Here is a 23,089-nt window from a genome sequence, read left to right as displayed (position 1 = left end):
CCAGCCATTGATCTTCTTAGAGCTCCACTGTTTGTCCCACAGTCAATAACAGAGGCTAAGGATGATTTTTGAGCAAGAAGACAAAAGAGAAGCAGCAATCTCTGTGATATCATGTAGTTTGTGGCTTCTGGTTGGTCAATCTTTTACACCATTTAAATATGGTGGACAGAACACCTCCAACAGCTGCCTATGAGTGCTAGTCACATTACTCAATTGTACACTATATTGTAATATAATGTAGTGTCATATATGCTATAGAATATAAAGTCTTAAAAGCATTACTAATTAATTGGAATAGTCACATTTTCTATGTGACAAAACAATCAATAAAATTAAATATAAACATTTTGTTTTCCCCTTAAAAACACCAATTTGCTAATTTTTACCTAGAGTCGTCGAATTGAAAATTTAATTGAAGTAGAAAAAATTATTTCATATAGCCACAGAGCTAATGTATTAGCTGTTAGATACAATTATCAAAATATAACCAGCATGTTAGAAGCAGATAAATAGTACTGCTTTCAGTCATCATGGTTACTACATACAGTATCTTTGAATTATCAAGAAAAGATACCCCACCTATAGGAGCATCTTTATATGGATCTATGTCTAATCTTGTTGCCACTATCTCATTATGTCCTTCTTATGCTTCCTTGCTTCAAGCCCTTCCCTGTCTCCCATTTCTTGTTGTGAGGAATCTAAAATAAACTTTACTCTATACACATTTTTGGTGAAATGGTGCTGTACATTATGTAAATGTGTATGTCTTTAAATGAGCCCCAGTACATTTTAAGTGTAATTTTAGATTTGGTTCCTTTATTGTTAAAATTATTCACCTCCATAATTATACATTTAGTGTTTTTTTCAAATTTGTAAATAACATTGTAGATGTAGATAAAATAAAGGTTAGATATAGGAATCCTTGGAAATATATTACATTCTGTTCTTTATTTTTGTTGAATATAAACAACATAGATTTATAATGTAAGCATTTTATGTAGTGTTAATGCCAGCTCCTGTTTAGATATTTAATTAGAGTACTGCTGCCATCAACTGTCTAAAGTTATTGAATTTTCATGATCTCTTTGAATGATTTAGAAAGTATCTAAAAAGCGCACAGTTAAGATTTCATCATGTTGCGATTCTAGTTAATTTGTGAAATTTAATCTTGGAATTGAATGACTTTTCTAAATTGACAGTAGATTGTAACTGAGATTTGTGCACATATACATACTCTATTTTTCCAATGCTACCCTTTTTCATCAAAGCAAAATAAAATATAATTTAATTTTGATACATTCTTTGTATTTTCTTTGTGAGCTTCTGCCAGTTAGAGGGGAAGGGTGAATGATTTTTCTATTTATCCAGGACCTAACAGTAATCTAAAATATAACAAACTAAAAGTTGATATTGGCAATTGCAAGAACATATTTCAAAGTAATGATGACTATACTGTCAGTCTCTGAATTGTAGAACAACGGTAGGTAGTCTATGGCTCTCCAGGTGATATTGATCTGCAAGTACCAATGTACCCTGCAGGCATCTTTTTGGGATGTGTCATGCTCATTCATGTTGATTTGAAAATGTCAACACTATTTGTATTGGAGACCTGTATATTATCCCAGATGAGTGTCCTATGACGCTGTTCAGCCTTTAAAACCTTAAAGTTTAATTTTTAAATAAGCAAAGTAGAGAATGGTGGCTACAGTTAGGGGTGGACATGGGGAGTGGAAACTGCTTCAGGTGCTGCACAAGATTATTTTATCTGGCTTAGTGATTGTGGACATTTTCTAAAATATAGTGAATGTGACACAGGAGTCTACATTAAATATTACCATGTGCCTCCAAATATTGCAAAAATATAAAAACTGAATGTGCATTTTCCATACTATGTACACTAAATAATATTTTCTTTACTATATACGATTCTTACCACAGAGCACATGCTAAATATTCACTTTATAAAACTCAATCAGTATAAATGTTTGCAGATAATCAGACAACTAGGTATATTTTCAATATATATTCTACTATTTTCTAGAGAACCAATGCAGTGGTAATTTATGTAAAAAAAAAAAGTTTGAAGAATAACATAAAGCAATCAGTGTAGTAACAGCAAGAGGCCACAAAAATTACTAATTAACACCTAGGTTCAACACTGCAATGCATTCATTTCTCAAATTTACATCAGTGTAACATTCTGTAACCCTAGTTTGTCTCTCACAATCACTTGGTAGAGAAATACCTGGTGGTACTTGGGTAGCTTTTCCAGTAGGTTTATTCGATGTTATGAGAAATATGTATGATCCAGGCCAATCTCCATAGTTTTTGCTTGTGATTCCATTTCTTGTGGATCCACTATAACTGGTCTGGCCTTGAATCTTCTTCAATGTCACTTGTCCCCCATGATTGGTTAGTAGTCCAGCATGGATAGCTGCTCGGCAAATGGAAGAATCCTAAAGACACCAATAGACACAATATCAGTTACATTTGACTCTGCATTTTGTTTGCTGCGGCTAAACTTTTTTATTCTATAAAAACTAAAAGCAAAGTACAGATTTATCTTACATCTGTGTAGACATCAGTTCCCCAAATAGATTTTATGTTCTCAAGGCACCCAGAGCGACATAGGACACTAAGGGATGCAAAAGTCAATATAGATTTTTAATTTCTTTGAAGTGACATTCATAACATAAATACATTCCAAAATTCTTTATTTATCTAATTTATTTTCATTTGATAAAACATGTGATTTTAACCAGGACTTACTCTGTAATGGATTCTTCTATGTCTCTTGCAGTTGTTGAACAAGACGCTTGTACTGAAAGAGAAAGATTACATGAGACCTGGTAAAAAGATGTCAGCAGCAGTGACAGAGGTAGATATAAAGCAACAATTCTAGACAAGGTGAAACATTCACTTTAGCAAAGGGCCATTCACAGGAACCCTTGGGGCTGCGTAAAGCCTTTGTTCTTCTCATGGCTCCATGATTTGTACCACAACCAATAACAGAATCTGAGGATAATATGTGAGCAATAAGACCATTGAGAAGCTATAAAACCTGTGATATCATTGAGTTTGTGGATTCTGGTTGGTCCTTCAATTCACGCTATTTAAAAGTAGTGACCAGAAACAACTCCAACAGCATCTGGGAGTGCTAAAGTCACATTACTAAATTGTACAACATACAGTAATTTTTTAAAGTGTGATATACGCTACAAAGAATAGTGACTGGACAACGCTATTAATAAGTTTGAAAATCACCATTTCCATGTAATAAAAAATAAATATAATTAAATATAAACATATTTTAATATTATGCATTTTCAAAATTAGAGAATAAGAGACTATTTTCTCATTCATAAAAATTATTTTAAATGTAGATTAAATTAAGGTTATATATTGAAACCCTTTGATAAAATGACATTCTGTTCTTTATTGTGCTTGAATATAAACAATATAGATTTATAATTTAAGTATTTTATGTAGTGTTAATGCCACATTGTGTTCATATTTTCTAATTAGAGTCTGCTGCAATCAACTGCCTAAAGGTATTCAATCATAATGATCTATTTTTATGATTGGAAAGTACCTAAAAATTGTATGGTTGAGACTTCATTATGTGAAGTAATATGTGAAGTTTATCTTAGAAATGAATTGCTTTCTAATTTGAGGATACATGGTAACTGAGATGAGTGCACAGATACAGACTCTATTGGTTGGATGCTATCCTTATTCATCAAAGCTAAGTCAAATATAATGTATTTTTTGATACATGCTTTGTATTCTATTTGTGAGCTTCTGATAGCCAGTTAGAGGGGAAGGGTGAATGATTTTTCCTTTTGTCTAAGACCTAAAAGTAATCTAAATAATGCCAAACTAAAAGTTGATATTGCCAATTGCAAAAACATCTTTCATAGTTGTGAGCACTATACTATCAGTCTCTGAATTGTAGGACAATGGGTGGTAGTCTATGGTTCTCCAGCTGATATTGATCTGCAAGTACCAATGTACCCTGTAGGCAGCTTTTTGGGATGTGTCATGGTCATTTATGTTGATTTGAGAATGTCAACACTATTTATCTTGGAGACCTGTGTATTATCCAAGTTGAGTGTCATTTGAGGCTGTATAGCTCCTTATACATTCAAGTTTTATTTTTAAATAAGAAAAATAGAGAATGGTGAGTACAGTTTGAGTTGGACATAGGGAGTGGTAACTGCTTCAGTTGCTGCACCAGATAATTTTTCCTGGCATAGTGATTGCTGCTACTTTCTGGAATGTGACACAGGAGTCTACATTAAATAGTACCATGTGACTCATTTTCCATACTATGTATATAAATAATATATTTTACTGTATATTATTCTTACCATAGTGCACATGCTAAATATACACTTTTTAAACTTCAAAAGTATAATTGTTTGCAGATAATCATCCAGTAAGGTATATTTTCAATATATATTCAGATACTTTCTAGAGACCCAATGCAGTGGTAATTTACATCATAAAACAAAATTTGAATCATAACATAAAGTAGTGTAGTAACAGCAAATGGCCATAAAAACTTCTAATTAACACCTCGGTACAATACAGCAATGCTTTCATTTCCCAACATTACATCAGTGCTATATACTGTGGGCAGAATGTTGCAGAGCCCATAGTATGTCTCTCACTATTACTTGGTAGAGGAATACCTGCTGTGAGAAATATAAATGACCCAGACCAAGTTCCGAAGTTACTGGTTGTTATTCCATTCCTTGTGGATCCACTATAACTAGTCTGGCCCTCAGTCTTCTTCACTGTCACCTGTCCCCCATCATTGGTTAGTAGTCCAGCATGGATAGCTGCTCGGCAAATGGAAGAATCCTAAAGATAACAATAGACACAATATCAAATTCAAATTAATCTGCATTTACCTTTTGGTTGCAGCTGCTAAAAATTGTTGTTCTATAAAAAGTTAAGTTCTGATTTCTCTTACATCTGTGTAGATATCCGTTCCCCAAATATAGTTTCCAGTGTCAAGGCACCCAGAGGGACATAGGACACTAAGAGATGCAAAAAGGAATATAATTGTTGAATTTCCAGAAATTATCATTCAAAACATATACACATTCCCAAATTCTTTATTTAGATTATTTATTGCCATTTGATAAAACTTGTGATTGTAGCTAGAACTTACTGTGCAACAGATTCTTCTATGTCTTTTGCGGTCATTGAACAAGATGCTTGTACTAGAAAAGGGAAAACATTACATGAGACCTGATATAGAGATTTCAGCAGCAGTTACAGAAATATAGATTGAAAAAGCACTATTTCTACAAATAGTGAAACATTCATTATACCCAAGGGCAATTCACAGGAGCCCTTGGGGTTGCACCATACCATTGTTTTTCTCATGGCTCCGTGGTTTGTCCAACAGCCAATAACAGAGGCTGAGGATGATGTGTGAGCAGGAAGTACAATGAGTAGCCACAATTCCTCTGATATCATGGAGTTTGTGGATTTGGTTGGTCCTCAAATTCACACCTTGTAAATATGGTGAGCAGAAATACTTCCAATAGCTACCTGGGAGTGCATCACTTTACTACATTTTTACAACATCTAGTAATATAATGAAGTGACATATATGCTTTAGAGAATAGTGTCTTGACAGTCTTATTGTTAATGTAAAAGTCACATTTTCCATGTAACAAATAAATAAATAAAATTATATATAAACATTTGTTGTTTTCCCCTTAAAAATCCAATGGGTATCTTTTTTCCTGCAGCAGTTAAATGGTAATTTTATTTAAGTAGCAAAGTTATTTAATATAGCCACAATGCTAATGTACAAGCCACTGTCATCTAGAAAGAGGGGAGCTAAATTAATCTATACACAAAAACCATACTCATTTTTTATGCACTGATGCAGTATGTAAATATATATCTTATTCAAAAAAATACACCTATCCTTCTTTAAATGATCCCCTGTACACAAAAATGAAGGTATTATAACTTTAGATCTGATTCCATGTATTGTATAAATGACAGTATGTAACTCCAAAATTAGATAATAAGTGAATATTTTTCCTATTCCTAAATAAGGCTATAGATTAAATACAAGTTAAATATAGGGAGCTTTGGAAATTAATAAATCACATTATGTTCTTTATTTTGCTAGAATATAAACAATATAGTTCTTACATGTAATAATTATATGTAGTGGTGATGCCACATCCTGTTCATATTTTATAATTAGAGTACTGCTTCCATCTACTGTCTTTAAGGTATTAAATTATAATGATCTATTTTTGCCATTGAAAAAAATATCTAAAGCATGCATGGTTAAGACTTAATTGGATGAAAAGTATGTGGTATAAAAGATTGTCAAAGTAATGGTTGACAGTCAACATGTCGACACCAGATGGTGTTGACAGCTGTTGGTACAGTAGGATGATTTAAGGGTTAGGGTTAGGCTGTCATGAGTGTTAAAGTTAGGATTAAGGTTAAGGTCAATACTTTCTGCCACTATGGACATCCACATGCTTGACATGCCACATGGACATATACAAACATCTCACAATTAATCATTTGCTGTTCTCCAAAACCCTAATACCACTAACCAAGCAATGTAAATAGTATTGAGGAATACACAATGAGTTAAACGGTTATCTAACAGAGCAGCATTAATTTATATTTTAACTGCATGTTATATACAGTATGAATATCTTTTACCCATGTTGAAGCTTATTACATCATTTGACAAATGTAACAAACAAAGACAGTACATTATTTACCTTCAATGCACAGACTGAAGATACTGAACATCAGCAGAATGACAGTGGTCATTGTGTACAGTGCTGCCATCTGTGACACTGGAAACAGGGAACTGTGAGATCACAAAACATTCCCAACTCCTTCCTATAAATACCCAAAAGCAAGTCCAACCTCTTCCACACCTCCAAAATAAATGAAGCATGCCCAACCCATTGTTTGAAGGAGGAGGTAATGGTGCAATACTCTGTCATTTTAGGCTGTTTTCCCTACCAATTCATAACCACAGATACTTCACTGGAATGTGCAATCTTAGATCTATGATGCATACTTTCTGCTCCTGTGAAAATACTCAGAGCACTGATAACATTCACTGTGGCAACTGGAGACTGTGATGTCTTGTGTTGGATTTAGCTCAGATCAAAAACTCTACAACATCTAATCATATAATGATAGTAAACTAAACCAAACAACACAACACAAAGTATCCTTTTCTGTACTTGTGCAGACACTCACAGCCCTGATAACATTGATAGCTGTTTACATTTGCTGAAGTTAAATACTTACATGACAGCCAAAGCTTTTGTCCTCACCACTATTATACAGGGTTACCAAGGTTTTGCAGCACAACAAATACTGAAATAATAGTATTGGATCTTTAACCACCATGAAGTTCATACTGCTTGATGGAAAAATTACTTTTGCTAGTAACAGGGTAAATGTTATTATTTTATACAGGGCCTGATTCAGAATCACACGCTATACCGATATTCGCACAAACAGCAAATGTATTTTCTTGTGCACATTTGTCTGAGTCACAGCAAACGTGTCCTGATTTTATTTATACAGAGTTGCAGATCAAATTAAGGGGCATGGTAGCAGAATGTAAGGGGGGTTCCAGGACAGTGACGTAACAGGCATGTGGCTAAATAGACATAGAGAGATGTTGCACCTTATGGGAGTGTCGCAGGCATTTGTGCAGAAAGTGGTTGTTTACAAAGACGCTGAACCACTCACATAGGAAGCCATAGTCAGGTAGAGAAAATGCACCTGTCATAGGAATGGTGCAAGTTCTAATGGTGCGACCGATGGTGGCATCTAAGGACACACCAGATGGTAATGCAGCATCTTTAGATGCTGTGATTGGCGTCTCAGTCTCTACTCATTCAGACACACGGATATTCACCATGGAAAGGCTTTGTAGTGGTAGTAGCATAAAGTCGCAGACACACAGATGTACACCAGGCAAAGGTTTTGTAGTGGTATTAGCATAAAGTCACAGTCACACAGATGTACACCATGGAAAGGCTTTGTAGTGGTACTAGCATAAAGTCGCAGACACACAGATGTACACCAGGGAATGGCTTTGTAGTGGTATTAGCATAAAGTCACAGACACCCAGATGTACACCATGGAAAGGCTTTGTAGTGGTACTAGCATAAAGTCGCAGACACACAGATGTACACCAGGGAAAGGATTTGTAGTGGTATTAGCATAAAGTCACAGACACACAGATGTACACCAGGGAAATGATTTGTAGTGGTATTAGCTTAAAGTCACACACACACAGATGTACACCAGGGAATGGCTCTGTAGTGGTATTAGCATAAAGTCGCAGACACACAGATGTACTACAGGGAATGACTTTGTAGTGGTATTAGCATAAAGTCGCAGACACCCGCATGTACACCAGTGAAAGGCTTTGTAGTGGTATTAGCATAAAGTCACAGACACAACTGCAGCAATAAATGAAAGGACAGCCACAACTTCTAGATTTATAGCACTTTCCACACTCTGGATAAGTATGCAGATGCTTATATTATTAACTTCTGGAATAATTTTCTTGAATTCATCTTATTTAAGAACCTAGTTAGAAAAAATAAAAATTAGACACAAAAATGCTGGTACTGCATACCCCTGAGTACCACCATGATCTTGTATTTATAAAGTGCTGGCAGTGCTGTATAATTGAAAACTTTCACCATTACTGCCATTAAAGGAACAATTTATTTAATTTATTTATTTATTTAATCCTTCCTCATACATTCAGAACAGTGTTGCTAAAGGGAGTAGTTCTCCTTTTTGCTAGTTTCAATTATTTGGGTCTGATTCAGCATGGATCACAATTGCAACTGCATACATAGATCAGCTGATGGTACGATAGTGTCTGTCCATTTGACTGCTGTTGCATGGGCATGTATGCAGGGGCTCCGAGAGGGTGGGGGAGCGGGTACTATTTAGCCGGGCCCGGGCTTCCTGAGGGGCCTGGCGCCGCCCCCACAGCAGCCCAGCACACAGCGTGTGCTGAGCTCTAGTGGGAGACTGCTCCTGGCTGCTGAGTAGCAGCCACAGCAGTCTCCTGTGAATGTGGGGGGGAGCGATCACGCCACCTCTGGCTTTGCACCCAGAAAAAGTGTGTTTGTTTATTTTTTTCTCAAGGGGGCATAGCCACTCCTCCTGTGATTAGGCCACACCCCCTTCTGTACCTGGGCCCGACAGGGCTCTCTACTGCCCTGGGCATATGCAGCTTGTGTACTCACTGCGTGCAATGAGACTTGCAATTTCTGAGACAGGTCAGAGCTGCTGTAATTATGCATGAGGGTCTGATGTTACTCAATGTTACTGATATGTACACAAGACTGCGAGGTATTATGGATGTTAGAAAGCGGTAGTGGATGTCTCTATGCTGGCTGAGCGGTTGCAAACATTAGCATTTTTTGTAGTAGAACTGCGTGCAGTTATGCTGCAATTATCACAGTAGCGATCCATGCTGCATCCGCCTCTTTTTTATCAGTTTGACACAATTTTTTTTTTATATCCACTTAGAGGAATAATCACATCCAAAATGTAAATTTCAGACTTCTGCTAAATATTGCATTCCCTTAAAACTCAAAAATGAGAGAGGTTCTAAAATTTATATAGAGAAGCAGATGTAGCTTTGATAGATCAATTATTACCTCCTAAAATATATATATTTTTAATCCAACTTGAAAAAGCATTCTAAGCCTAAATATCCAAAATACAGCACATTGGCAAAACTTTTTATATCTGTTGCCTGCTCTATTGGTTATAAGACTAAATTCAGTTACAGATACAGTTGTTTCAGAAATTTGAGAATTTCCCAGATAAAACTTCCTAAAATGTTTAGGAATTATATGAGGGTATACAAAATGTATTTGCATTGTATGATGAGAAAATGGTGTGACTTAGACAAACGCCATGGAGAGCTACTTTTGCATTTTAGCATAAAATATTTTTCCCTCAATATTTTCTCTCAATCGTGGAAGTGTAAATTTGCATGATGATGCATAGCAAAATTCATGGTGCAGCTCAATCATATTAGTCTCAGTCTCTTGCCTTTTTTCTCAGATTAGCATATTCGTTTGCACTGATATAGAAAGTAAGTACACCAGGGGTTTATAGGGTGCTTTTATCATGTTAGCAGTGCAAAAAGAGAGACATTTTCTAAAATATTGAGTGAAAAGGGCTCAGTGATATTTTTATGATGTGCCAAACAGGGTTATTTGGTGCAATTTGACAATAGGTGTATGTGAACACATCTGTATATATTACATTACAAATATTAATTATTAAATATGAATGTTATATTTCATTGACAAATTGACATTACTTAAAGCAACATTTTATTAGCACTTTTTGTGTTTTCAAAAAATATTATGCCTATATTACATTACAAATATTTACTAATATAACTCTTTAAGATTTCTTTGACAAAATTACAATAGTTAAAGCAAGACATTATAATAATTTTTTTGAGTTTTGTAAAATGCAAATGCCTATATTGCTCTGTGCAGAAAACCTTTAGTCTCTACTGTCACATTAAACTGTGATATTGTTTGCTCAAGCACCAGACACAACATACAGTTTTCCACAAGTGACCTTCACCAGGGCTGGATTAAGGCTATGAGGATCACAGGCCCAGGAGTTTCCCATGTGCCCTGTATAAGGCCCAACATGCCCTGCCATCTGTATGTCCTGTTTTGTGGCCCTCTCATCTGTAAGTCCAATATTATGTCCCCCAACAGTATTGTGCCTCCATCTGTATATCTTGTATTGTGCTCCCCCCTCACCTGTTTGATCTCTATTATGTTTTTTTTTCCAATACTGGAATCCAGACTCTCCAATGGTTCTGGATATTAAAGTCTTTTTTATATATGTTTATTTACATTATATAATAATATCTATCTATCTATCTATCTATCTATCTATCTATCTATCTACACATTATATGAATATACTAAAAATGTATTTCTATTTTTTACATTTTTGTTGGTTGGACTGACAGAAGTTGTACACTAAAAGCACATGTTGTCTGTGCCTCTATTATAAAGATACATGTCACACCAATTTAAACATGCATAGGATAGACATAAGGATATCCTTCAGAAGAAGTAAGAATCAATAAGGGTTGAGGTAACAATATGTTTAAAAATGGGGCAGAGTAGATGAGCTAAGTGCTTCTTATCTGCCATCAAATTCTATGGGCAGAATTCAATTGTTTTCGCGGCCCGCATCTCCCGTCTAAACTGACAGGAGATCGCTGGCCGCTATACAATTGTCCAAGATTTTCGTGCTGATCGCGCCCATAGAGGTCAGGTTTAGCCGCGTAAAGCAGCTAAACCCGACCAAAGGGCTGGGCGCGATCACGAAAAGTGATGTTTGGGCGCCCAAACATGTCACTTTTTGCACATTTCAGCTCTCATCCCCCAGGGGCTGCGAGCTGAAATGTAGCGCTGGCAGCTCATCGTACCCGACAGGAGCAAGAATTGAATAGCTCCGTCGGGCACGATAGGGGCTACAAAGAATTGAATTGTCTATTCAGTTATATTTATACTTTTTGTGATTTAAGTAATTTACTATATAAATGTTTAACTATATTTAGAATGCACTGAGATGTTAGCATTCTGTATATATTTTAACAACACATGAAAAGTTTTTTGTAAAATGGCATAACTATTTACTGAATCTTTGTTAGTTACTAGAGAAAGTGCTATTGTGTTGGCTCCAATGAGTCTGTTAGTATGTATTTAATGACAATGGGAGAGAGAGCATAGAAAACAATGGAGTGGCTCCTTTGAATTGACTGAAAATACCCAACTATATTTGTTACATGATTTTTAATGTCAAAGCTGCAAAATCTGTTTAGAAGTAAATGCTTTGGACACATGTTCTGGAAAATAGAAACATCATGTGAATTTTTTTGATAATAAAAAATTACATTGAAATACTTTTATATACTATTGTAAAAAAATAATTATTTAATAAGTATTTGTATCACGAGTGACCGATGAAATAGCTTAAACTTGATACCATTATATGTTATAAATAAAAACAGAAGATATTGAACATTAAATATTTTTTATCACAGATTGTAATTATTAATATTTATGTAAGTTATATAACTATATACATTTGGCATAGACACAATTAACATGTATAACACATTACATTTAAATTTAAATTATAGACAGATTTTTCATTAAATGAATACTGTATATGTGCAATAAAAAAACATCTATAATTTTGATATCCCATGTGTTAGCATTTTTTTTTTATAATAACATAATGGTGGAGGCTTCCACTGAAATACTATATTTATTTGAAAATGTATTTACTTTTAAGTAAATAAAGTTTACTTGTAAGTGCAGATCATTTGAGTGTCCTCATTTTTAAAAATAATATGTATATATCCGATTAGAAAGGGTGAGGTGTCCCTTGCTCCAAATTATTAACAAAAATCATGCCTAAATCAATGTGTCACTTTGTGGGTGATAATAGCAATATATTGCCTGTCCATTTTGATTACACTATGTTCCTAGCCATATATTAGGTAACCAAAATATACCATTATTTACTTGTAATTTGATCTAGATTGAATATAATTATTAATGCATTCTATACTGTGTGATTTTGCTATATGTCCTTAGTTATTAGTCTATTTTAATATTTTACTATATCTTAACTATCCTTTAACTCATCACAATTATATATATACCACATATACTCCCAAGTCATAGTTGTGTACATTATTAGCAATGAAACTTGCTTCATTCATTTGACAAATTCAAATAACAAAATGTTTGATATTTAACCTTATTTAAATATGCAGATTACAAATCTAGCATTAGGTCATCATAGAAATTATATTATATTAAATAGGTATAAAATAGTGTCATATCCTTATTCGGTATGATCAATAATACTTTTAAGTAATTACTATATATTGCTACCTAACCTCTGTAGTTATATAACATTATATGTCATATTTATGGAATGGTCAAGATGTTAATATAATGCATTATTAATAATTTGAATATTGCTCACTTCAGAAATCAATACATGAACTAGTTTTTTTGTCAATTTAAGGTATTTGAGGGCAGGTAATCTGAAAAACTTTTCTTAAATTTTGTTATCCTGTGCACTTACTAAGCTATAGGAGATGATCAAGGTATAACACAGTTTATTGAATGTAGATCCGGAGATTGTCTGGTAAATGTGGCTAAATATATTTGAAGTAAATATATTAGTTAATGAAAGGTTGTAATATATGAATGATGCCAATCTAACTATTGGGCATGAACATGTTAATTATCTCACTATTGTTTTTGAAATCCTTTTCCAAACAGTTAGGAGACATGGGCTGATTACAATGACCCTGGATAATAATTATCTGTGCAAATAAAGCAGAATATATAGGTAAACCTTTATTTCCCTAACTCATGTCTGCATATAGATTAATTTAACTATGTACTGAGCTACTGCACTTAGAAGTATATTTTGTGAATACAAATACCACAGGGAATGCAATTTGGAGTATGGACCTTAAAGTGTTTTTTATAAAAAATGATGGTTTTATTATTGTCAAACAGAGATGGCAAGTTTAGGAAAACTAAGATAAATTAATATAGTATACCAAAATATGTAGACATTTTACTGTATATAGAATTATTTTTTAATCTAAATATATTAATATATAAATATACAAAAAATCAATAAAAGTTATGAGTTTGGATCAAAAAGAAATCAAGTGGAATAATATATATATATATATATATATATATATATATATATATTTATATTTATATATATATATACGTGCAAATGGTCAGGCACTTCAAGCAATATAGATAACCCTGACCGGTGCCCTCACAGCAGGGAAGCAGCATATAGAGAGATCAGATATATATATACAAAGTTAGAAATCCTCTGCACTCGCCACTCCCAGATTTGGGGTGCAGACCTGCACTCGCCATTCCCAGGCATGGGGTGCAAGTGGCTTGTAACCATATTGCTTAAATAAATAAAAACAGAAAACCCAGCACCCACCAGTGAGTGCTGAGCTTTCTGCATATGTACATACATTTTACTAACCATTTATTAAATATATATATATATATATATATATATACATATATATATATTATATATATATATATTCAAATTAGGGGTGAGCGGGTTCGGATTTCTGAAATCCGAACCCCCCCAAGCCCCCCGATCCGAGGCCGATCTGACTCAGGCTCGACTTTTCCCGCCTGACTCGGATCTGAAATCGAGGCAAAACGTCATCATCCCGCCTTTCGGGTCTCACGGCTTTTGGATTCTATATAAGGTACCCACGTCAGCGCCATTTTTTCACTCGGCTGTGGACAGTGAAGAGGGAGGGTGGGAGTTAGGGCTGGCAGGGCTGTGTAGTGTAGTGTAGTGCAGTCTAGTGTTGTGCTGTGCTGCGCTGTGCTGCTGTTGTCCGTAGGGGCTGTGTCCACTCCTCCAAAGTCCATAGGGGCTGGCTGTGTTGTGCTGTGCTGCTGTTGTCCATAGGGGCTGTGTCCACTCCTCCAAAGTCCATAGGGGCTGGCTGTTTTGTGTTGTGCTGCTGTTGTCCATAGGGGCTGTGGGCCTGATTCAGACCCGCTCGTGAGAGCTGAGCACTCGCAAGTGGGTAGATGGTGCCCTAGTGCGCATGCGCACGATGGAGGGAGCTCCGTCTTGCGCATGTGCGAGACCCAGCTAGCGACGGGCTCTCCGTCGCTCCGGGTCTCGCACCAAAGGGGGTGTGCTGTCGATGGTGAGTGACAGCACGCCCCCTTTGGAGGGCGTGCCAGGGGCATGGCTACCAGACGGAGGCATTCCTTTGGGAACGCCAACCGTCTGGGTCCGGCCCCACTGACATCACTAGTGATGTCAGTGGGAGTGATTTTGGCTCTGATAGAGCCAAAATCACTCCAGGGCTTGCGGTCACCGAGACCCTACCGCAGGGTCTCATCTCAAGCCCGATGGTCACGATGGTCTTGACCATTGTGACCATAATCATGGACGCTCGCATAAGCTGTGGGTGGTAACCCACAGCTATGCAAGCGTCCAGGAGGATGCTCCAAAAAAAAAATGCCCTGATTCAGAGCGGGCGCTCGTTTAGAGCGTTCGGCTCTGAATCAGGCGCTGTGTCCACTCCTCCAAAGTCCATAGGGGCTGGCTGGGCTGTGTTGTGCAGTCAGTTGTCCATAGGGGCTGTGTCCACTCCAAAGTCCTGTGCAGTGTCCCAGTCCTAAAGGGGTGCTGTAGTGTTGTCCAGGGGGTGCTCCCCCCAAGTGCAAAAAAAATAAAAAAATTTCTGTGTTTGTGAATTGTGTGCGCAGTAGCCGCACGTGCATCAACAAAGTAGCATCAAGCATGCACCTGTGTCATAAGTGAAGGGCCGGCTGGCTCATCTGTTAAAGGGTGCTGTAACTCCCACAGTGCACTCCAAATAATATTTTTTTTTTCTGTGTTTGTGAATTGTGTGCACAGTATCCGCACGTGCATCAACAAAGTAGCGCCAAGTGTGCGCCTGTGTCATAAGTAAAGGGCCGGCTGGCTGGTCCATTAAAGGGTGCTGTAACCCCCAAAGTGCACTCCAAATAAAATAAAAAATATTTTCTGTGTTTGTGAATTGTGTGCACTGTGGCTGCATGTGCATCAACAAGGGAGCAGCGCCAAGCATGCGCATGTGTCCCATAAGTAAAGGGTTGGCTGGCGTGCTGTATCCCCCAAAGTGCACTCCAAAAAAAATAAAAAAATATATTTTTTTGTGTTTGTGAATTGAGTGCGCAGTAGCCGCACATGCATCAACAAAGTAGCGCCAAGCGTGCGCTTGTGTCATAAGTGAAGAGCCAGCTGGCTTTACTGTTAAAGGGTGCTGTAACCCCCAAAGTCCACTCCAAACAAAATAAAAAAATATTTTCTGTGTTTGTGAATTGTGTGCACTGTGGCTGCACGTGCATCAACAAAGGAGCAGCACCAAGCATGCGCCTGTGTCCCATAAGTAAAGGGCGAGCTGGCTTGTCCGTTAAAGTGTGCTGTAACCCCAAAAGTGCACTCCAAAAAAAATAAAAAGTTATTCTTTTTTTTCTGTCTTTGTGATTTGTATGGGCTGTAGCTGCACCTGCATCCTCAAAGCAGCAGCGACAAGCGTGCGTCTATCTGTTGAAGGGTGGTGTAACCCCCAAAGTGCACTCCACAAAATTTAAAAAATCTTTTTTTTCTGTCTTTGTGAAATGTATGCGCAGTAGCCGCACCTGCATCCTCAAAGCAGCAGCGACAAGCGTGCATCTGTCTGTTAAAGGGTGGTGTAACCCCCAAAGGGCGCTCCAACCAAAATAAAATAATCTTTTTTTCTGTGTTTGTTTGTGAAATGTATGCACAGTAGCCGCACCTGCATCCTCAAAGCAGCAGTGACAAGCATGTGTCTGTCTATTAAAGGGTGGTGTAACCCCCAAAGTACGCTCCAACCAAAATAAAATAATCTTCTTTTTTTCTGTTTGTGTGTGAAATGTATGTGCAGTAGCTGCACCTGCATCCTCAAAGCAGCAGTGACAAGCGTGCATCTGTCTGTTAAAGGGTGGTGTAAAACTCAAAGTGCACTCCACAAAAAATAAAAAATTCTTCTCTTTCTTTCTGTCTTTGTGAATTGTGTGGGCTGTAGCTGCACCTGCATCCTCAAAGCAGCAGGGCAAGTGTGCGTCTGTCTGTTAAAGGATTACATCGGTGACAGCATGCAAGTAGGCATTTCAGACAGTCCATACCTATACTAGCAGGAAAAAGAGGCAATTTGGAGGCTCCTGTACAAACTGGCTCTATTTTACCTGAGTTGACCCCCCTCCAGTGTGTACTCTGAAAGAGTGTTTAGTGCAGCCGGGAAACTTGTCAGCAAAAGGCGTAGGAGGTTGCTCCACAAAATGTGGAGAAGATGATGTTCATAAAAATGAATTATCAACTCTTCCAGGGAGACCAGAACCCAGAATGTATAGAGGGACCTGTGGTGGTGGATTCCAGCGGGGACAAATTAATACTCTGTGAGGAAGAGGATGTATACAACACTGAAGAGGGTGAGGAATCAGTGAATGAGGAGGAGGAGGATGACATCTTGCCTCTGTAGAGCCAGTTTGTGCAGGGACAGATTAATTGCCAGCTTGTTTTGTGGGGGCCCAAACGAACCAATCATTTCAGCCACAGTCATGTGGCAGACCCTGGCGCTGAAATGATTAGTTTGTTAAAGTGTGCATGTCCTGTTTATACAACATAAGGGTGGGTGGGAGGGCCCAAGGACAATTCCATCTTGCACCTCTTTTTTTTCTTTAGATTATGTGCTGTTTGGGGCCTAGTTTTTCAAACTGCCATCCTGTCTGCCACTGCAGTGTCACTCCCTAGATTGTCCACGTGTTTGTGCCGCCCACTAGTGTCGCTTAGCATAGTCATACAGCTACCTCGGTACAACCTTTTGGACATAAAAACACTATTGTGTGAGGTGTTCAGAATAGACTGGAAATGAGTGGAAATTAAGGTTATTGAGGTTAATAATAGCATAGGAGCAGAAAAACCAACACATTCTGTGATTTTAGCTGTTTTTATGCTTTTTTAAAAATAAATATAGATCCCAAACCCAAAACACAGAACCAAAACACGGAAGGGTGGTTTTGGCAAAACCAATCCAGATCCAAAACATGAAGAAAGATCCAGATCCAAAACCAAAACACAAAACATGAAAAGTGGCCGGTGCACACCCCTAATTCAAATATGTGTGTGTGTGTGTATATATATATATATATATATATATATATATATACCATACAAAAATAAAAGGCAGATACAATCTGTATCTATATGTGGAGTCCTGATGACGTATATGTATATATTTCTGCATGGTCATTTTTTCATATTTTTTAGTGTTGGAGTTCCCACTGTTCAACCAGTATTGTGCTCACACTATTTTTCGGTATTATTTAACATGTGTCCTGGTGCCATTGTTTTTGTGTTTTCTTTTATTATTTATTATTTTTTTATTTGTATTGTGCCTTAACCTGTAAGACCTTGTTATGTTTGGTGATGGGAACACATGTTTACTTATGTCCCTTGTGTACCAGTCAGTTATTACCCTGGTGGATCCTAACCCGGCTAGTCATTGCATTTTCATGTAATCTTAGGTATGCCTCAGGGGTTAATATTTCACTGTTAGTGTGTTTGTCTTATTGCTTTGTTGTTGCCTTTGGTTTCCAAGGAGACCACGCAGGGCTCCGTGATGAGCACATCCTGGCCTGGGTTACCATGGGGAATCGGTACGAAATACCGCCGGTTTGATTCCCGACAGCGCCTGGCCGACAAAAGCAGAGTTCCCGGCAGTGGAAGCCCGACAGCACTGGAAATCCTGATCGTCGCTAAGGTAAGTATAAACTAACCTAACCTAACCCCTAACCCTAACCCTCCTTATGGGTGCCTATCTCTAACCTCCCTCCCAAGTGCCTAACCCTAATCCCCCCTCTAAGTGCCTAACCCTAAACCCCCCCTTCCCCGCTGCTTAAACCTAAGTTTCCCGGGGTGGTGCCTAACAGTAAGTCCCCTCGGGGGTGCCTAACCCTAACCCTCCCTCCCCCTAGTCTAACCAAATCCCTCCTGAGGGGGTGCCTAACCCTATGTCCCCCCCGGGTGCCCTATACCTAACCCTCCACTCCGCGGCTGTCCGCTCATGGCTCCTGTCTCCCAGCATCAGGGAAATGAAAGGACCTAGATATAGATGCCAGTCATTTATCCCATGCTGGGATAAAGCAGTCGGGAAGCCGGCTGTCGTGATTCCAGCTGCCGGCTTCCTGATTGTATACCTAGCATGGTAACGGCCGAGGTTATGCTGATCGTGCTGATATGTAAACTGGAAGTACCACGGCATGCACTTCCGCTTTTTTTGTTTTGATTACTCACCACTTCGATGGCTCCTGCTGGAGGAATATGAACAGCGTAGATTAGGTACTATGATACCTATAGTATTGGTAGGGTACAGGCTGTTTATTGAATCTTTAGGGTGAGCCTTTGTTCTGATGTCACTTCCGGTGGTATCACATGAGGTTCACTAATTGGGGTGACTGGATGGTATTTAAAGGGGGCAAAGTCATAGAGGTGATTGTTTATTTCTTGGTGGCTTTCTGTCTGGATCTGAGGAAGGTCTCATAGTAGACTGCAACATTATATGGATATGGATTGATGTGAATAAAACATTTCTTCTTCTTTTGTAAGCTCTGGTGAGTGCACTCTTTTTATTTACAACTATTGCTGTGGAGCCCCTATTGGGGTGAATACTGAGGATCAACCTCTTGTTGTACCTATTGTGTGTGAGTGCTAACTTTGAAGCAGAGGATATATATATATATATATATATATATATATTTCTAGCCTATGGTTACTGTGATATTTTATGGAGTAATTGTTGCCTGATTTGTTTTTACTAAATATAACTGATGTTATATTTTAACAGGCTTGGGACACCAGAGGTTGCTATCACCCTATTTTTTGTCTTGCAATTTGTTTATTTAGGCCACTTACCATTGCCTATATTTTACTTAGGGTTGAGCTGACACCCAATATATCCATTGGGAGTGTCAAATACAACTGAGTTCTGCTAAATTGTGTGATAAAGACTGGTTTACTATGGCGCTGTCTACATCCTTCGTATAATATACTACACTGCTGTGTCCAGAATCATTTATTGATAGTCCTGTGAGTGCTGCTGTTCTTTCTTTCCTTTACCTAAGGTCACCATACCTCGGATGGCAACAGGGCAAGTATAATCGTGTACTCTGTGGAGTGCCGGCTGACATTGACTTTTTTTATATACAGTATATATATATATATATATATATTTATATATACCTCCAAAGACATAAATGGCACTAGGACACAAATATATAGTATAATGCTTTGATTTTACAATACAAAGCATTATACTATATATTTGTGTCCTAGTGCCGTTCATGTCTTTGAAGGTGTATGATCTCTGTTTCTGGCACAGGATCACGTTGACACAACATTGTTCAGAGTGCCGGCAGAACTGTGGATATATATATATATATATATATATATATATATATTTATATATACCTCCAGAGGAGGAGTGGACAGTCACCATACTGAAAAAATAGACACAATTTATTAACTCAAGTCCATCAGTACAAGGAGTCAGTCAACATTTTGGTCAAAAAGAGACCTTTATCAAGACCACAAAGTCACCAGATAAGCCCACACTCACCCCGAGCTGACCTAAATAGCACCATACATTAATGTATAGCTCCTTCCCCTGGAAATCCCAGGTAAACATTTAAGCTAAACAACAAGAAAACCTAACTGACCAACATCCAGTATGTAGGCCAAACAAAATGGAAAATTAGACATAGAGTTTCAGAACATCTCTACAATATAAGAAAAGCACTAAAAACTCACAGCTTATCAGCCCACTTCACAGAAAACATAATAAGGGTGCAAAAGGATTAAAATTAATCGGTATTCAAAAAACAACCCCCTCCAATGGAGAGGAGAAGACCTGATGACCTCTAGAAAGAAAAACTAGACAAGATGGATTAATTAACTGAAAACCCTAGAACCATGTGGGCTCATTATAGATATTGAGCTAAAAGCATTTATATAAATTTAAACATCAGTACTAGATATACATCTTATGCATTCATACATATCACTTTCAATTTGAAGAGAGCCCAACAATTTTTACAAAATATTTAAATGTTTTTATTATTGGGCTTAGAGGAACATGAGGTTTCTGCTTTTTATTGGACTTCTGGTTCTGGCCATATCTATTTTTTTCCAATAAAATTATCTTAATAAGGAGCATACTAAATCCAACCAACTATTCTTGATAAAGCATCCTTAGTGATGTGAAATGCTTTGGTTGAAGTAGGAGCATACAAGCAGGCACTAGCTGGAGTGATCGCGACCAGAGACACAAAGAATTACCAATGTCTGTTGGCATCAGAAAGTGATGTGGCTATCACCGAGTCCCTACTAGAAGCTGCTGGAATCTGAGAGAAGAATAGGAATGCAGCATGACTATCTGCCTTCAGAAAGGGATAGATAGGCTATAGCAGGAACCACAGCCCAATCAGGGTATAAGTGGCCTCTCGCCAAGCAGCCACTGGACCTCCTATTGTCTTACCCTTCTCCAAAGTCTAAAATGACTGTAAACATTCTGTTTATGAATTTTATTATTATACTGTTCATGCTTACTTTTTCCTTTTTTAGCTAACACACTAGTGCTCGGTTTTCAGTGCTAGGGGGCTGTATATATCATTAATGACATTTTGTACCTGACGACCTTCTGTACTGTTTTGTCATGTTGACCTTCTTTCATGTCAACCTTTTGGGGTCAACTAAATCATTGTCAACCTTTTCATTGTCGATATCCTCCATGAAACTCCAGTGTTTGTACAATATCCATCATTGCGTTGTAAAATCAGAAGCAGTAGAAATAAATGATGAACACACCAGAACAGCATCAGCCATCCAGCAGGAATAATTGCTGCTGTTGTGATGAGTTCCAATGAATGGAGAATCCATGGGGGTGTCTACGTCCGGCACTGTTTCTGGATGTATCATCTATGTTAGCCATAAATAAGCTGCTTTAGTCAGGTGGCAGCTAGGAATTCCAGTGAAGTACATTTCTCTATCTGTTATACTGTAGTAGACAATTATATTGTTATAGTATATTGTTATATGGTAAAAAGTCTAGTATCAACATATGATAAACCAAAATTGCTCACTACAATGATCCTAATTACACATTTTTTGAAAATGTCTGTTACCTACTTACCTGCTCCATAGTAACTCTTCTCTGTGCCTCCCCTATTCAATATCTCATTTAAGAAGACTACTGTACATATTGATTACTATATTTTGCATATAATGGAAATGTATATTATTTACTTATTACTTAGTAAGTGGTATATTGTGTTCTACAGGAGACTATATAATCAGGATGATCTAATATTTCCCGTACAGGGGCACCAAGAGAGGGGGTATTAATTATTGGGGCCTGGGCTTTTTGGAGGGGCCCAGCAGGAGCCTGGCTTGAGCAGCTAAAAGGAACATTGTCCCCAGTGCGGCTACCAAAGCCCCCTGTACAGCAGTAGAAAGGAGGGGACATGAGGTCTAGGGTCATGTGCACTAAGGAGGAAGTCTATCCTCATAGGTGCTAGCTGCTATGGGTAGGACTATGATCTGCAGGAGGTAGGGTGCCTTCTACAGATAACATAGTCCCACTAACAGCAGTTGGCACCTATGGGGAGAGACTTCCTCCTGAGTATACATGCTCCCTGCCATCAAGTTATTATTATTATTATTATTATTATTATTATTATTATTATTATTATTATTATTATGTATTTATATGGCACCACAAGTGTTCCACAGCACCTTACAAAGTACATAAACAAATAGGTTGACTTACAGTGACTTACAGTACAATACAATACAGGACATGGATAATATACATTGCTACATTCGTGACCATAACACCCAGATAAGCAACAAAGCAAAGTAACCAAGTGTTAGGTGCCCTAGTGGGGAGTAAGAAGTAGATGAAAGTATAGTAAGGAAGAGAACAAGAGGGTAGAGGGCCCTGCTCATAAGAGCTTACATTCTAAATGGGAGGCATAGACAAAAAGGTGTGACAAAGATGGGGTAGGCAGGGAGGAAGGAGTTTATAGCAGCAAGTTAAGATGAAAGCTTGAAGAGCCCCTTTGAAGGATTTTTGAGAGATGGAGAGTCTGATGGGAAGAGGGAGAGAGTTCCAAAGGTGGGGAGCAGTGCAGGTAATATTTTGGAAGTGGGAGTGGGAGGAAGTAATCAATTGGCATGAGAGGTGGTGTGCATTTTTTGAACAAAGAAGGCAGACATGAGAGTGAAGTGAGATGAGATCTGAGATGTAAATGGGAGAGGAATGGGTGAGGGCTTCTTAAGTGAGTGTGAGAACCTTAAATGGGGTACTAAAAGGGAAGGGGAGCAACTG

The 23,089-nt window shown here is 37.7% G+C and overlaps 1 protein-coding gene across 1 annotated transcript in view; it reads right to left on the bottom strand.

The window, feature by feature from the left end:
* Positions 1-23,089, bottom strand: part of LOC148506143 (uncharacterized) — a 177,807-nt gene that overhangs the window by 71,141 nt on the left and 83,577 nt on the right. Inside the window, 6 exon segments of the mRNA XM_088447194.1 lie at positions 2,246-2,456; positions 2,569-2,635; positions 2,770-2,821; positions 4,695-4,866; positions 4,979-5,045; positions 5,180-5,231. Coding sequence (XP_088303320.1) covers positions 2,246-2,456; positions 2,569-2,635; positions 2,770-2,821; positions 4,695-4,866; positions 4,979-5,045; positions 5,180-5,231 — 621 coding nt within the window.

The sequence above is a fragment of the Taudactylus pleione genome, unplaced genomic scaffold (assembly GCF_031769625.1).
Source record: "Taudactylus pleione unplaced genomic scaffold, aTauple2 ptg000423l, whole genome shotgun sequence".
NCBI classification, from domain to species: Eukaryota; Metazoa; Chordata; class Amphibia; order Anura; family Myobatrachidae; genus Taudactylus; species Taudactylus pleione.
Note: the sequence above shows the minus strand (reverse complement) of the source record. Positions and strands in the feature narration are given on the sequence as shown.